Source organism: Cyprinodon tularosa, unplaced genomic scaffold (assembly GCF_016077235.1).
Source record: "Cyprinodon tularosa strain WSP-4 unplaced genomic scaffold, ASM1607723v1 ctg593, whole genome shotgun sequence".
Classification (NCBI taxonomy): Eukaryota; Metazoa; Chordata; class Actinopteri; order Cyprinodontiformes; family Cyprinodontidae; genus Cyprinodon; species Cyprinodon tularosa.
Window position 1 is genome coordinate 489,231 of NW_024039333.1, and position 16,345 is coordinate 505,575.

General features: G+C 39.5%; 1 protein-coding gene across 1 annotated transcript in view; it reads right to left on the reverse strand.

Annotated features, from left to right (window-relative positions):
* Positions 1–2,839: 2,839 nt before the first annotated feature.
* LOC119797659 (NLR family CARD domain-containing protein 3-like) overlaps positions 2,840–16,345 on the reverse strand; it is a 41,867-nt gene continuing 28,361 nt past the window's right edge. The window contains exons 6-10 of the mRNA XM_038306827.1: positions 12,087–13,842; positions 10,675–10,857; positions 6,436–6,606; positions 3,431–3,601; positions 2,840–3,263 (exon numbers count right to left, since the gene is read on the reverse strand). Coding sequence (XP_038162755.1) covers positions 3,251–3,263; positions 3,431–3,601; positions 6,436–6,606; positions 10,675–10,857; positions 12,087–13,842 — 2,294 coding nt within the window. The 3' untranslated portion in view covers positions 2,840–3,250. The remainder of the gene's footprint in view (positions 3,264–3,430; positions 3,602–6,435; positions 6,607–10,674; positions 10,858–12,086; positions 13,843–16,345) is intronic.

Consider the following 16,345-nt stretch of genomic DNA (forward strand, 5'->3'; position numbering starts at 1 on the left):
TGCATGAAGAAGCTGGTTAGTGACAAACTCTTATCCATATCAGCTGACCATATGGATCCCATGCAATATAGGCTAAATGACGGGGAGAGAATGCCATTCTTACTCTCCTGGATCAGGCACATAGCCTTTTAGACATACTTTGAACATGTGTGCATGTTGTGTTTATGGACTTCTCCTCTGTTTTAAACACAGTTTATCCTCATATTCTTTTTAAAGCATCTAAGTGACATAAATGTCTGCATCCTTCCGGTGCTGTGAATAAAAGTTTCTGAGAGGGAGACCCCAATGAGTACGAGTTGATAATGTATGCAGAATCTTGAAAACTGGTGTTCCACATAGTTGTGTCTCTAGTTCTCTCTGTACACTAATGAGCTGCATTTTAAGAATAGTCACCTTCTTTTTATTTAATTGTTCCTTATATTTATTTATTTATATATATATAAAAAAAAGAATAGTCACCTTGGCTCATTAAATGCTGATGATATTGCATCGGTAATTGGCCTTGTAGGTGCTGACAGTTCACCTTACTTTCACCAGATCAACCAGCTTTCCTCCTGGTTCAATGACAGCTTTCTGGATCTTAATTTCAGTAAAACCAGAGAATTATGTTGGGGGAAGGCTGGGAACAGCAAGAGCCAGGCCGTCTTCTTAGCCTATTGTCATGGGAGGACAGGAAGTGAATCAGGTCACCAATTTTAAATACCTTGTAAACAATTATAAGCTGTGTTTCCCTTCAACTAAAATATGGATTTCAAGCAAACGTTTAGAAGTTTAAAAAAAAGGAAATGAAAATTTGTGGTGTTTTTCCATTTGGTTTAAAGCAAATAACCATCCGTCCGTCCGTCCGTCCGTCCGTCCGTCCGTCCGTCCGTCCATCCATCCATCCATCCATCCATCCATCCATCCGGGTCTTGGTGGCGCCAGTGCCTATCTTCGGCAGTCTATGGGCGAGTCACAGTTCTGTCGCGGTTACTAAGCACTTAAAATGTAATCCAACACATCATACAGTACAGTACATTTTCACTTATAGAGGCTGGAATCTGGCACGGGTCACAGATCAGATTGAGGAAAGTTTTAATGAATGTGTTACTATCAGGCTGTTGTTCTTACTAAAACATTTTTTGATGCGATACTTCAAAATGCACATTAGGAAAAGCTGATGGAATGGCACCTATAGATAAGAAGCTGGACTTTCACTTCAATGCAGGAAGGCTATTGCATAGGAAGGCTATCACATCTTTCTTTAAAGAAGTTAAATAGTTTTAATTTTGGCAGGATCACCTTACAGTTGGTGTATAGACTTATTGAAAGTCTTTCTTTCAACATAGTCTCCTGGTATGCAAATCTTTTAGTGAAGGAAGAGAACAAGTTGAATCAGGTATTAACATAGTGATACAGATATACAGGCACCCAGCTCATTCTTCAGCTGTTGCCATCTGGTAGGAGAATCCTACTAACAAAGACTAGCAGGTATAAAAACACATTTGTTTCCCTTGCTGTGACTTTTTCTGAATAATTCGATTAAACTCCCATTAATCCCAAAGGGACATTCAATAATACTAATCATTATAATTTTAATTAGGCACTCCTTATATCATCATTGTTCTCAATATATTTATTTTTACTTTGTCTTTTATGGAACTGTTTAAGTTTAGGTATTCTTTTAGATATACTTTCTGTCTTTTTATGTATGAACCACCGCCAGATGTCAAAACTTCCTCTCAGGAAAAGGGATGGACAACAAAGTTATCTTTATATTAAACTTACATTTTGACCAAATTCAGGTTAAACCTCACTCGAGCCACTAAATGCAGTCTAGATTCATATTCATTGTTCAAAGAGACAAACTTTGGCCGTTTCTCTATATGTGTACTTGTGCGTTCTCATGTGCTTGTGAAACGTCCTCAGCCTCAGCCCTAGTACTGTTTCGATTCACAAGAGCAGCAGACAGAGAACGGACAAAGTCCCTGGATGCATCCCAGCATGCATCAGAGCAGACTTGTCCGTTCTTGAGATTGACAGCTGTCCCAGCATGCACTGCGGCAGCAGCGGCTTTCAATGGAGCGCTAACAGAGCTCAGAGTATTAAGTTAAAAGTTTTCTTTTCTGTTGCCGTTGTTTTATAAAAGTACATTTTAAGATAATTTAAGGCAAGAACATTATAGGTTTAAGCTTCACTATGTGGCCCATTTACTGATTCAATGTGTAATTTAAAAAAAGTTCAGATGTTGAAAGGACCGCGGCAACCAGCGGACCTCCAAGGCTAACCACAGCCAGGGCTAACGTTTGCAGCAGCCTCTCTCTGCATAGCCATGTGTGAAGGGCCGCTGGCTATGATGGCAAAAAAAATTTTTTATTTGGAAAAATATTAATTTGAATTTTGTTTTTCTGACTGTGTTAATTATTATTTCCCCACTAAATGAAAAAAGTAAGAATTTATTATTATCCAGACCAGTAATTTTAAACGTTTTCCGGGCCAGGGACCCTCAAACTGAAACAACATAATTATATATATATATTGTATGAAATAGTGTTATAACACACTGGTCCTATAGTCACTATAACAGATGGAGTAATTTCTCCCTGGTATTATCAAAGTATTTCTGATTCTGATTCCTGGTTGATGGGACAGGTGTTGTGAATTAAGCGATGCCCAGCTTGAAAGAGCTCCTGTGTGTCGTTGAATGTGTGCATTGATGACCTGCCTCCATTTATCTGTTTACTACAGTGTGTTGAATTCATACATTTTAATTAGTGAAAAAATTGCAGTGGGGGAATATATAAAAAAAAGTCTAATAAACCAAATCCTTCGAGACCCCCATGCAGTACCTCAGTGGACCCCCTAGGGGTCGTGGACCCCTGTTGAAGACCTCCGATCTAGACTATTAATAACTGGAGGTGAAATGCAGCTTCAGACGAGCCAAGCGTGTGGTGACGTCACTGGTACGCTCTGTTCCAGTTGACCCATGTCTATGCTGGGTGCTCCTGTTCTTCCCAAGTCCATACTTTCCTGTGTTCTTCTCAAGAACGTACTTGGCGAGAACATGAGTCCGTACTCACGTTCTTGTGAACGAAGAAACGGGCAATATCAGACACTAAGTGACAGACAGAATGAAATAAAAGTGAGGAAAATCTCTAATCCCAGAGTTCATTATCAGGATCCAGTCAGGGCATCTTTAAACAAACTGCTGCAGCTTCAACCTCTGTGGATCAGCAGGACGCAGATCAGCTTCTCTCCTCTACAATGATCATCAGCTCCACTTCCTGCAGGGAGCAGAAAGATGAGAAGAGGAGATCAATGAGTGTTTCCAGCTTCTTTCCATCATGTATCAGTCAGTGATGCAGCACATCCAGGATAAAGAGAGGCAGGAACTTCAGTCCTGTTCAGAGCATCTGTGGAGCAGCTGGACCCACTCCAACCATCTACTTACAGATACTTTAGTTTGTAGTCTGGACTCTCTAATAGATGTTGCAGCTGCTGAACATCTGACTCCTTCAGGTTGTTGTAGCTTAGGTCCAGATGTTCCAGATGTGAGGGGTTGGACTTCAGAGCTGAGACCAGAGAAGCACAGCTGATCTCTGAAAAACTGCAGCCAATCAATCTGGATAAAGAATAGAAAGATGTGAGCTGATCCAACAGGATGGAGGTTAGAACAGTCCAACAGAACTCTCACTTTCTAAGACTTATCATACTTACCAGGGAATTCTTTTACATGCTGTAGAGCCATTGTTTTGATGCATTTCAATATGTAAGACATTATTACAACCCTTACACCTCAAATTTGAATAAGTATTGTGTCTAAGTCTAATCTAACTAAATACAATCCTGAAAAGTACAATTAACCAGAAGAAATTTTTAAATAGTTTATACACATATTTATCTCTATAGCTACAGATACATCCCAGCTCTTTTAATTTTTTTATTAATCTAGATTAATCTCACTGTAATCTTGGAAGTAACCTAGAATAATCTAGATTAAAAAAAATAATCTATGCCCACAACTAGTGTTTATACATATTTTTTAGTTATTTCAAATGGAGACATTCCAAATAAATTTCCTGTGGTTTGAAATGACTACTTTTTCCATTTTTAAGGGCTAAAACTGTGATTTTTCTGCATAGAGAAAAATATCTGTATAGTATATATTGTTTACACAAACATAAATACACATTCAGAGCAGCCCCCACCTATTCTGACCACTTATATGTGATGCTAATTCCTGCATACAGCTCCCTGCTGATCAGAGCAAACCCCTCAGTGAAGCAGGTGAGGATTGGACTGAGGAGGCCATGGAGGCATTACTTACAATACTGGAACCACAGACACTACACTGAAAAACATTTGAAATCTATTTTTTCTTGTAATAAATTCATCTCATTTTTTCTTGCAATAAGTGCATTTTTTCTTGAATTTAGGAGGTAATTGAGACACTTTGGCAATGGAACAAGACAATTTACATTTAAAATAAGAAAACACAATTGCATTGTCTTATTTCAAGTGAATTTTACGTAATTATCTTATTTTAAGACTAAAAATACTAATTCCTTTGGCAAACTGTCTTATTTACCTACTCAAATGAATGGTAAATACACTTAATTTAAGAGATTTTTGCTAATTTCAGATCGTTTTTGCAGTGTAAGTAAAGGTTATTTTTCGATCTGATCGGAGGAGCAGTGAGGGACCTTTTGACAGTTCCAACCTGATATCAAACAAAAAGGGATTTTACACACCACACACATGAAACAAATGCATTTCCTCACACACAATCATTAAAGGGTACTCTTGTATTTAAAACTTTAGAGACCTTTGAAATATGTATTTATTCAACTTTAATTTATTTTTTGTCCCAATTTCATTTTAAAGGGCAAGTAAGTTCCTTCTAGATTCATGAATAAATGACTTTTTAGGACCTTTGAATGACCCACAGGAACCCTGTTCTGTGAGTAGTAACCTGCTCTTCTAATCAACAGTGTTGGGCACGTTACTTTGAAAAAGTAATTAGTTATAGTTACTAGTTACTTCTCCCAAAAAGTAACTGAGTTACTAACTGAGTTACTCCACAATAAAAGTAACTAGTTACTAGTAAAAGTAACTATTGCGTTACTTTTGAGTTTCTCGCCCCCGTAAACCTCACCACCCGGCCCCCACCTTCTCGCCGTGTGTTTCCAAAGCCAGCTGAATAGAGCGAACGACAAAGACAAGAACCTGCAGACAGTTTAGCATTTATTGCAACTCAACGTAAATGACATCAGGGGGGAACGCCATGTGAAGTTTTATAACAGGACATTCAGATCCGGTGAGTGAATGAAATTAATAACTGGGGATGTCTAATTCTGAAATCTGTGTGTTTGGGTTGTTATAGATACTGCAGCATCTATCTATCCATCTATCTATCTAGATGTATACTCTGTATGTGACATAAAATATGGATCTCCATCCCTGCCACAAAGGCCATCAAATAATGTTTAAAATAAAAAATACAGTAGGTTGAGAAGGCAGAGTCTCCATCCATCCATCCATCCATCCATCCATCCATCCATCCATCCATCCATCCATCCATCCATCCATCCATCCATCCATCCATCCATCCATCCATCCATCCATCCAGATTTCTCCCTTTCTCCATATAGGCTATCATTTCTGGCTGTTGTCAGGTTCATTTGATCGTTCACGCTCTCCATAGTTCTCCTGTGGCGCGAGCACAGGGCGACTGTTGCGCGCCTTTAGCGAGCATGCGCGTTTCCTGTCGCTTGCGCGGTGACTCTTGCCGCCTGCGCTGTGTGGAGATGCAGAGGAAACCGTTATGTGATGGGGAAACGCAGCTCTACGTAACACCGGTATTTCCATCTGGAAAACGCTGTTTTGCTGCTGGAGTCATCCTCGCTCTCCATCTCTCTGTGTGTGCTGTACGTTAACACCCGCCAGCGGAAACACCCACCTACCCAACTGACAGACGGAATCTCATCCTCCCCTCTCTCATGACAAGGCGCGCACCTCTTGATGACCTAAAATAAATCTTTAATATCTCTTAAACAAAAGTAGCACAAACTATATTTTTTTCTGCACAAATCTGCACTAACGTTGCACTAACCATTCAGTCTATTTGCAGAGTTTTTTGGCGTGGGTGGGGTGTCAGCTTCACGCAGCTGCGCACGAGTCCTATCATGAAAAAAGGTTCATTGTGCGACCTGAGTAACGCGCAGTAACGGGGTGTCTGCAATGGTAACTGCGTTATAGTTACAGTCAAAATAATTAGTTAGATTACTCGTTACTAAAACAAGGTAACGGCGTTAGTAACGGCGTTAGTTTCAACGCCGTTAGTCCCATCACTGCTAATCAACCATCTTATTAACCCTTTACTAGCTCACCGATTTAATTTCACAATGTTATGCACTGTGGAATGTTATTAAAACAAACACATAAACTACATCTCACGTAAATGTCTGTAGTTGGCAGAGGGGAGACACGAGAAACCCACTAAGCTCCTTTATTCCAGTGTTCAGGTCCATTCCTGCCAGGTCCAGTTCTGTCAGATGGGATGGATTAGATCTCAGAGCTGAACCCATAGAAACCCAGCTGATCCTTGACAATCTGCAGTCAATTAATCTGAAAAAGAAATAAAAGTACTAAAATACTTTGTTACGATACTTAAGTGCACTTTTTAGGTATCTATACTTTACTCCATTACTTATTTTTCATCCTACTTCCTACTTCTACTCATTACATTTTCACACACGTATCTGTACTTACCATTCCTTACATTTTTAAAACAATCATTACTCGTTACTCTTGGCTTCAGTTTACTGCAGAAGTCATAGATTAGCGAACCGCGGTCCGGTGTTATGCCGAAAAGTGCATGCCTGCCCAGATATGCATCCCCAGTGGCAGTGTACAACTGCAACTATCAACGAGGGAAACGGATTGAAATATGACCAATGGAGCTACTTGTTGTTATATTAATGATATAAAAAACGTTTAAATATTCCCCTCATAGGAAAAAAAAATGTGGTTATTTGCAGATTCATTTACAAAAGTATGGGTGCTATGAACATTTAATCCAAAGATTTTGTCCGAGGTAAGGCTGATTTATTTGTGTTATTCACACACAACAATAAACAGTGATAGCCGATGTGTTTTTTGAAACTGCAAAGCTTTGTCTTAAGCGGAAAATCAAACGTGCATCTACACAGCACAGCGTTCACAGACCAGTGTGATGCATTCATGAGCATCAGATAGCTATGGTGCAATTAGGAGCATGGGACATTTCACACTTGCAAGGAAAGAGACCTAACTGAACAGAACTTAACTCATACAATAATGTATTTATTCAGAAACAGTGTGGGCTTTCTTACTGTACAATACTGAATGCTCTATAATTGTTTTTCTGTTATTTTTTGATTATGTAGATCTGCTAGCTTTTTATTCTAAAAAATCTATAATATTACAGCAGCAAATTATCAAAGTTTTTCAAAAGCCTGTTGAAAAGCTCCTAATGAGGCTTCAGACCATAAAGGAACAATTGTGCTGTCATTGTTTTACAGGCAGAATTTGTATTTGGTGACCCTTGTCCTTTAACTACTGCTGGATATACAGGAATACATTCATACAACTGTCAACTCCTCTGAGACAGCACGGGATGCAATTTTTGGCAATTTCTATTCATTTCTTTAATTTAAAATTCAATGTATGACATGAATGCATAAATACCTCATTTTATTTCATTGTTAAATTCTGTTTAAATTAACAGATTATAATTAAAATGTGTCAGAACCTTTACTGGTTGATGATTTTCTTTATTCGGACCCCACTGATTTTTAATTGGTTACCCCTGGTTTAATGTTTATAAACATCATGTGCGCCATCCAATGCAGATCATTGGCTCCATCCACATCTAGTGAAAACTAGTGTAATTGGATGAGTCATATAACGCAAACACTCATTGGTTAGCTAAAGGAAATCATCAGAAGCAAGCAGGTGTTCTTCAAACTGCAAACGTGAATTGTCTATGCCATGCTACAATGTAGGATTTAGAAAAAGATGTTGAAATGTCTGAAAGGTCGGACACAGGCGAAAGCGTATCGGGAGACGGAGACCAACAAGACCTCCCTCATCCTTGGCCCTATCTCAAAGAATTTTTCGAAATTGAGCTTTCAATTCATATAGCGGCATCTGGCTATTTTTTTAAAGTTACTTTATACTTTCATACTGTAAGTAGTTTTTGGAGCACATACTTTTTCACTTTTTCTTGAGTAAAGAGGTCAAGTTGATACTTCAACTTTTACGAGAGTGTTTTTAAAATGCAGTATCTATACTTCTACTTAAGTAACACGTGTGTATTTTTGACACCACTGTTTAAAACTAGCAGAACCAGATCATAATCTGATGTTCTCTGAAGGTCCAGATCAAGATGTGTACCTCAGACCTGAATTGGTGAAAATATTTTCACTGAGTTTGATGTGCGCTTGGGGGAAGCTCATGCAGGTGGAGATAACATGATTTTTTAAATGACTTTAATGACTTTAATGACACAATACAGAGTTGCTGTCTTGAGCAAGCGTCGACCGAAACTTAGATCTCAAATACACCACCAGTTGCTCTCCGAGAAACCTGTATATAGTAATGAATAAAAAAAAATGGAGGCAAATTCTTGAAGAGTCAAGCTATGCATTTATATCCAACCAATCAGAAGCTGAACCCTGAAGACACAAAGAGCGCAGATGGTCCTTACTGCAAAAGAAAGTGGAAGGTAGAAGGATCTGTGTTCATGTTTGCCCTTTTTAAAATCCTCCACCATCAACATATGTCTTCAGTTACAGGTAAAAGCCTGACAAATGGTGATGCAACATGATGCCTCCCAACGGCGTCGCCAGACCCCATTTACTGGGGCACGTGCCCCAGTATAAATGAGCTGTGCCCCAGTAAAAATCTCAGGAATATTTGCAGCAATAATAAATTTTGTAATACATCAATTTAGATCGTTCCAACGGGAGGAGACGTATATTTCTACTTAAATGCGCAGCAAGTCTATTGTCAACTTCAAATTGAGGATGTAATAGTGCCCCCACGTCCGCGCATGTCACTGAATGAAATGCAGGTAAACTAACACGCTGCTCTCAACTAAGTTGGATGGGACATTGTGCAGCCACGACACATTTTTAGTTCTGGTAACGTTTCTTACTTGTCAATTTTAATATTTTCCCAGTGATACCACATGATTTATAGGCTACTAACAGAAAATTACTGCATTGGTTTGTAGATGGATATCAGGAAATTCCTCACACGAAGCAGAGACAGGGAAGCAGTAAAACAAGATGAGAGAGAGGGAGGTAAGGTCCCGTGAGGAATTAGTGATTTAAGCTAAGCAGTTACATTAGGAACGTTATAAGCAATATGACTGATCTGAACATAAATATAAATGTACGTTTTTTAATGTTTGCTGTAGAGAATGAGAATGAAGGTGCTGGAGTAGGAAAGAGAGGAGGCGAGACTGACAGGCAAGAGGCAGGTGAAAGACAGGACCATGAAGGTGATGAGGGAGCAGTTACAAGTCAAGATGAGAGAGCAACAACCAGCGTCCACAAACAAGGAGGGGACATTAGTGACTTAGGGGGAAAGCATGATGGTCCTAAACAAGTGAAGTTAAAAAAACGTTCATTTAATTAAAAAGGTTTGAAAGCTTTTCCTGGTTAGAATATTCTGTAACTAAAGATGCAGCTTTTTGTTTCTCATGAAGGATGTTTGGTAAACATGTTAAACGTGACTCATTTGTGAGCACTGGTTTAACAAACTGGAAAAAAGCTCTAGATCTCTTCAGAGAGCATGAGAAAACACCTGCCCATAAAGAAAGTATAAGGGCATGGCAGAGCTTCAAAGCCAGTGCTGTTCATGGTAGTGTAGTAGAACAGATGCATTCAGCACATGAGGTGGAAATAAAGGAGAGACGGGAGTACATCAGCCGTATTGTGGCTGTGACACAGTTCTTAGCCAAACAAAACATTCCATTCCGTGGCCACGATGAGGCAGCATCAAGCCACAATCAGGGAAACTTTCTTGACTGCATGAAACTTTTAAAGCAGTTTGATCCGTTTCTCCAGTCATATACACCCCCATTACATAGTACATATTTATCCCCTTCATCCCACAATGAGATGATTGAGTGCTGTGCAGATGAGGTCACAGCAGTTATTGTGAGTGAACTGAAACATGCAGGAATTTTTTCAGTTATTGCAGATGAAGCCAGAGATGGAAACACAGAACAGTTGGCTGAACTAAAACTTACTTCTGAATGTGTATAAGGAAAGTTTTGATTTGTCAAAGTTGATGATGTCTTATTTTCATTGCTGCAATGTTGAAAATATTCCTGTTGTTATAATAAATATGCTCTTACACTCATTAATATGTCAACTTGTAATTTTGGTAGGAATGTATCAGGGTGGGGCAGTGTGCTTGTCTGTATTTGTGTATGGAAGGAGGGGCATATGTGGTCAGGGGCCAGTGCCCCAGTAAAGCTTTGTGCCTAGCAATGCCCCTGATGTCTCCCATGGGACACATCAACCTCTATCCATTTATAAACTAATAATTCTAAGTAATGAGAATACTTTAAATCTTGATGTGATTAGACTTTAGCAGAATATGTATTTATTAAATAAATACTTGAATAAACACAAAACTCACGTCAGTTTCTTTACTTTGCAGATTGAACTCTCCAGTAGCTCACACAAATGCTTCATTCCTGAGTCTCCAAAGGATTCACCTCCAAAGACCCAATCTATTTTTACTTCAGTCAGATGAAGGTTAGACTTCAGAGCTGAGGCCACAACTTCACATTCAGCCTCAGAGAGATCAAAGCCACCAAGTCTGTGAGAAGAGGAGAAATGAAACAGTTCTAATTAAATCGGATAATCTGGATGTTAAAGGCAGACTAAAACATGATGAGCAATCAGTCATGACACCAAAGCGAATCCTTGAGTCTCTTCAGGTCCTGGTTTAGCTGCAGACCTGCTGTGTTAAAGAGATTTAAAACAAAACTGCAGTCAAGCTAGCTAGCCTGATAGAGAGAGGATATGTGGGACCAACAGGGACAAAAGGATTTATTAAGTTAAAATCTAAAATGAAGCACAGTAAGTTTCAATAGATCTTTATGACAGTCCATATCTACACAGAACTATGATTTCAACTCTGCATAGAGCATTACCATTTATCAGCTAAACAATTGCTATTCAATGTGCAGGTCTGTTTTTCAGTGTAGTCCTGTTTCTCTGACTCTGGCTGGATGTGCTCTCTTCATCCTCTGACATGGGAGCTGGCTCGGAGCTCGTATGCCTGGCTGTGTGTTTCCTGGATGCGCACCTTTTACAGTTGCCTCTTCTATCTCTGTCTCTGTCTCCTTAAACCCCAGTGGGACTCAGCAGATGGCTGCTCACACTGAGCCTGGTTGTGTTGGAGGTTTCTTCCTGTTAAAAACTTTGAACCAGTCTGACTGTATGATCTGGTGAACTGTAAAGTGCCTTGAGATGAAATGTGTTGTGAACTGACGCTATATAAATATGTTTATATATATATATATATATATATATATATATATATATATATGAAAATACTTTGGCCATAATTTACAAATTCAGATGGAAGTTTTTGGCTAAAACAAAAGTTGGCTTTGAATCCAAACAGCCATTGCAACAGCAGAAATATATATATATATATATATATATATATATATATATATATATATATATATATATATATATATATATATATATATATATATATATAAAACTTAATATAAAAAGTCAAATAGACAAAAAAGGGCAATTCTGGACGGACAGCCCAATGAGCGAGGAGAACTTTTTTATGTTATGAATTGCCTCAAAATTTTTGAAAATAATCCAAATCTCTCAACATCAAAAGCTCAAATAGAGCTGTCTTAAAAGAGATGGAGGTTTATATGTTTTAACAGTTGAAAATTCCAAAGGATGAAGCAAGAAGTTAAAGGACAAAAACAACCAGAAGCAACTTGAACAATAAAGCAGAACCTGGAAGACAATAGAGCTGAATCAGCATCACACCATGAAGAAATCTGGACTCACCGAGCCTTTCTGCAGTTCCTCACAGCTGGAACCAGTCTACGTCGTCCATCATCTGATGTGTTGTACTTCTTCAGGTCCAACTCATGCAATACCTCATCTGACATTTGCAGCATGTAGGCCAGAGCTGAGCACTGGATCTCTGAGAGCTCCTTCCCCAATTTTACGAATTGTTGGATCTCCTGATAAACTGAGAGGTCCTGCATCTCCATTAGACACTGGAAAATGTTGATGCTTCTATCAGGAGAGATCATATCAGTGTTCATCTTCTTCAGATTGTTTATGACCCTCTGTGTGGTTCCTGCACTGTTTTTTCTCCAACCCAGCAGGCCTCCTAAGAGGCTCTGGTTGGACTCCACTGAGAGGCCATGAAGGAAGCGAGCTAACAGGTCCAGGTGGCCATTTTTACTGCTGAGGGATTTCTCCATGACTCTCTTCAGGAAATCCTCCAGAGATGGGCAGATGTATAAATACCCAAAGAACTTCCTGAGTTTTTTTGTATTTCTGCTGGTGAAGCACTGGAGCATGTAGGCTGCAGCCAGAAACTCCTGGAAGCTAAGATGAACAAAGCAGTAGACTGAGGTGTCGTCCATCCCTTTCTCCTTTTTAAAGATTTCATTGAACACCCCTGAGAACCAGGAAGCATCTTTGATGTTGATGCCACACTTTTCCAGGTCTGGTTTATAGAAGATCAGGTTTCCTTTCAGCAGATGCTTAAATGCCAGTTTTCCAAGAGACTGAAGCATCTTCCTGATGTCTGAATCTTTTCCAGCTCCTCTAAGATACTTTTCTTCCTTCTTTTTACTCTGAATCATCAGGAAGCGGATGTACATCTCAGTCAGGGTCTTGGGCAGATCTCCTCCATCTCTGGTCTCCAACATACCCTCCAGAACATCAGCAGTGATCCAGCAGAAGACTGGGATGTGACACATAATGAAGAGACTTTTTAATCTCTTAACATGGGAGATGATCCGGCTGACCTTCTCTTCATCTTTGAACCTCTTCCTGAAGTACTCCTCCTTCTGTGGATCAGTGAAACCTCTGACCTCTGTCACCATGCCAACACACTCAGGAGGGATCTGACTGGCTGCTGCAGGTCGCGTGGTTATCCAGAGGAGAGCCGAGGGAAGCAGTTCCCCCCTGATGAGGTTAGTCAGCAGAACATCCACTGAGGTTAACTCTGTCACATCATTCAGAGTCACGTTGTTCTTGAAGTCCAGAAGAAGTCGACTCTCATCGAGACCGTCTAAGATGAACAGAATCTGGAATTGTTCAAAGCTGCAAATCCCTGCATCCCTAACCGGCTTAAAGTGTTTATGAATCAGTCCCACTAGGCTGAACTTTTCCTCTTTTAGAACATTCAACTGTCTGAAGGTGAATGGAAATATGAACTGGATGTTCTGGTTGGTTCTGCCTTCAGCCCAGTCCAGAGTGAACTTCTGTGTTAAGATCGTTTTCCCGATGCCAGCCACACCCATTGTCATCACAGTTCTGATCCGATCCCTTCTTCCAAATGGATTGAAGATGTCTTCTGGCCTGATTGCTGTTTCTGGTCTGTTTTTTTTCCAGGATATTGCTTCAATCATCCTGACCTCATGTTCATCATTGACTTCTCTACTCTTTCCTTTTGTGATGTACAGCTCTGTGTAGATTTCATTAAGAAAGGTTTCCTCTCCAGCTTTAGCAATGCCTTCATAGACACATTCAAACTTCTTCTTCAGAGACACTTTAAGGTCATGTTGACATCGACTATTAACATCTAAATGAAGAAACAGACACATGAGGAAACATTTCGGCCGGAGAACAAAAACTACCTCTAATGTTCTAAGTGAGGGCTGCTTATGGGCATTTCTATCAAGGAAACATTCAATATTTACAGAAAATGTATTTTAGTTTAAAAATTTTTTTTAGTTTTTATACCAAGGTTTCCAAACAAGGGAGTCATTGCATCATCCAACGAGAGGGGCTCATGTGCAGAGAGTGCAGAGCTTTCATACTTTCAAACAAACAAAAATCCAAACATCCAAAGCCTTGTGTCTATGGGCCGGATTTATCAAGATCCAATTTTGCGTGCAGTAATTTGCGCTCGCAAACTGGAATTTTGCGCGAGGGGCTGGACCATGGTTTGCGGGTGATTTAAGAAGAGCGATTGCGTAACTGGTGGCAGGTGCAAAACTGTTGGAGACGCCCTATTTAAATGATGGTTTTGCGCGTTTTGTGGTTTGCGGCAAAGTAGTTTGTAGTTTCTACAAGCTAGTGCATTAAGAAATTTAAATCTTACAGTGATATATAAAGAAAAAACTTTGGCAACCTTTAATCCCTAAGGTGGCTGAATGTCTACTTCACTGCAGTAAAAAAAAAAAAAAACAACAACAAAATAACAGGTGTTTTCTATTGGCCTGTAGAAAAATGCACATACCAAATGGCTCACAAGAAGTGACTGTGGATGAGATTACGCATCCCAGCAGCATTGGAATGTTGCTCCACAGGCGCAGAAGGAGAACCCCGACCCTGTCGGACAGCACTTCTGAAAAACGAGATTGGGAGATCCCAGCTCTCGCTGCAACCGTACGCTGGAATGACCCAGATGCAAAAAAGTGCAATGTTGCAAGGAGTTTTGTGATATCTGTATTTGCGTGGGTCCTCCTTGTGGCTGGCTCCAAATCCATTCGGAGTTCCCCCAACAGCTCCAAAATGACAATGCTGGATAAACGACATGTTTTGATGATCGTTTCCTCGTTCACTCCAAAAATATTCACATGGAGTGAAAAAATGCATTCTCTGCGTCTCCTTGCTTCATTTCGACGTCTCCTTGCGACAATGACCGCTGCCATGTGTGCGCAATTACGCATACAGACCATTTGCACCTTCTTTTGAAACGTGTTAAATATAGAGTCAGATACCGTTAGCAAAATTGTTTTTAGGTTTGATAAATCACTTTGCGAGTGCTAAATTAATATATTTACATGTTCTCCTCCCACAAGACGCACTTTTGCGTGTAAACGCCCCATATTGCATATTCATTGCAGAAAAAGTACTAAATGGATAAGAGGCGCTATTTAGCACGTTTTAAAGACCAAATCCTTTTAGCACGCTGTTGATAGATCAGTTTGTACATTTTTTAGCGTGCGCAGTGAAATAGCTCACGTTTTTATACACGCAAACCTTTGATAGATCCGGCCCTATGTGTTCATGCACACTGTTCCTTCAAACAACCCAATCAGTGGTGAACTGGGCACAGCTGCAGGAACCGTTTGGAGTACCCTGTCCCTGCCTATAAAAGTGGTATAGATAACTAGAGGATTCCCACCACTTTTCAAAAGAACCAGTGCAATGATGCTGTGCTACAGAATATTTAGCTTCACCATGAAGGGTTATTGTAGTTAATTCCAGTAAACCAACAATTTTAAGGGAGACATCAGAGACTCCTGCTAAAATATAAAGTGTCTGTCGGTAGCTAACTGCTTAGTTCTACAATGTTAGGTTCAAATGGTGCCATCTACCTGCTGTATTTATCTCATTTGTACTATAATGCTAAACAGTAAAAATAGATGCACCCTATTATTCATTTAATATACAACCCCCCACCCCTATATTAAAAAGCATTTTCTGCTATTTCTATCTTTTAACAGGTTTTCAGCTCATATCTCCTCACCTTCCTGCTAATTTCTAGGAATTTTAACCTATGAATTATATCACATACGTAGTTTTTTTTACTCAGTACCAATACTTAGCGTGCTCTACCTCTTTAAGGTATTCTTGATATTGTTTTGTTTATTTCTAAGATTTCTTGAACCTTTAAAGTAGTGTCTAAAATTGTGTAACAGTTAATAAATTAATAATGTGAATTATCCTAAATCTAAAACATTCAAATGACCCCTTACCATGGATTTACACCTATTATAGGATGTATTCCTGCAAATAGGATTTAATCAAACCTACACACTTTTTCATGAGTGGTTGCTTTAGGTCTTTAAGTGGAATTGAAATGAATAATAAACTAACTTAATACATGGAATTCAGTCCTTCTCTTATCAATAATTATTGCACATGTGAAATACAAATATAATGTTAGGTTTCCAGTTTATGTGGGTTGTTTTTTGTGTTTTCCTCTCTCCACCACCAGATGGTGCCCTGTCCTTGTTGGGCCTCCCTGCACACCTGCGGCTCGTTGGGTAATTACCAGAGGAGTACTTGAGCAGCGGGCTGTCACCACCTCGACGCCAGAGTGTTTGCCAGTATTGGGTACTCTAGCCAAACTG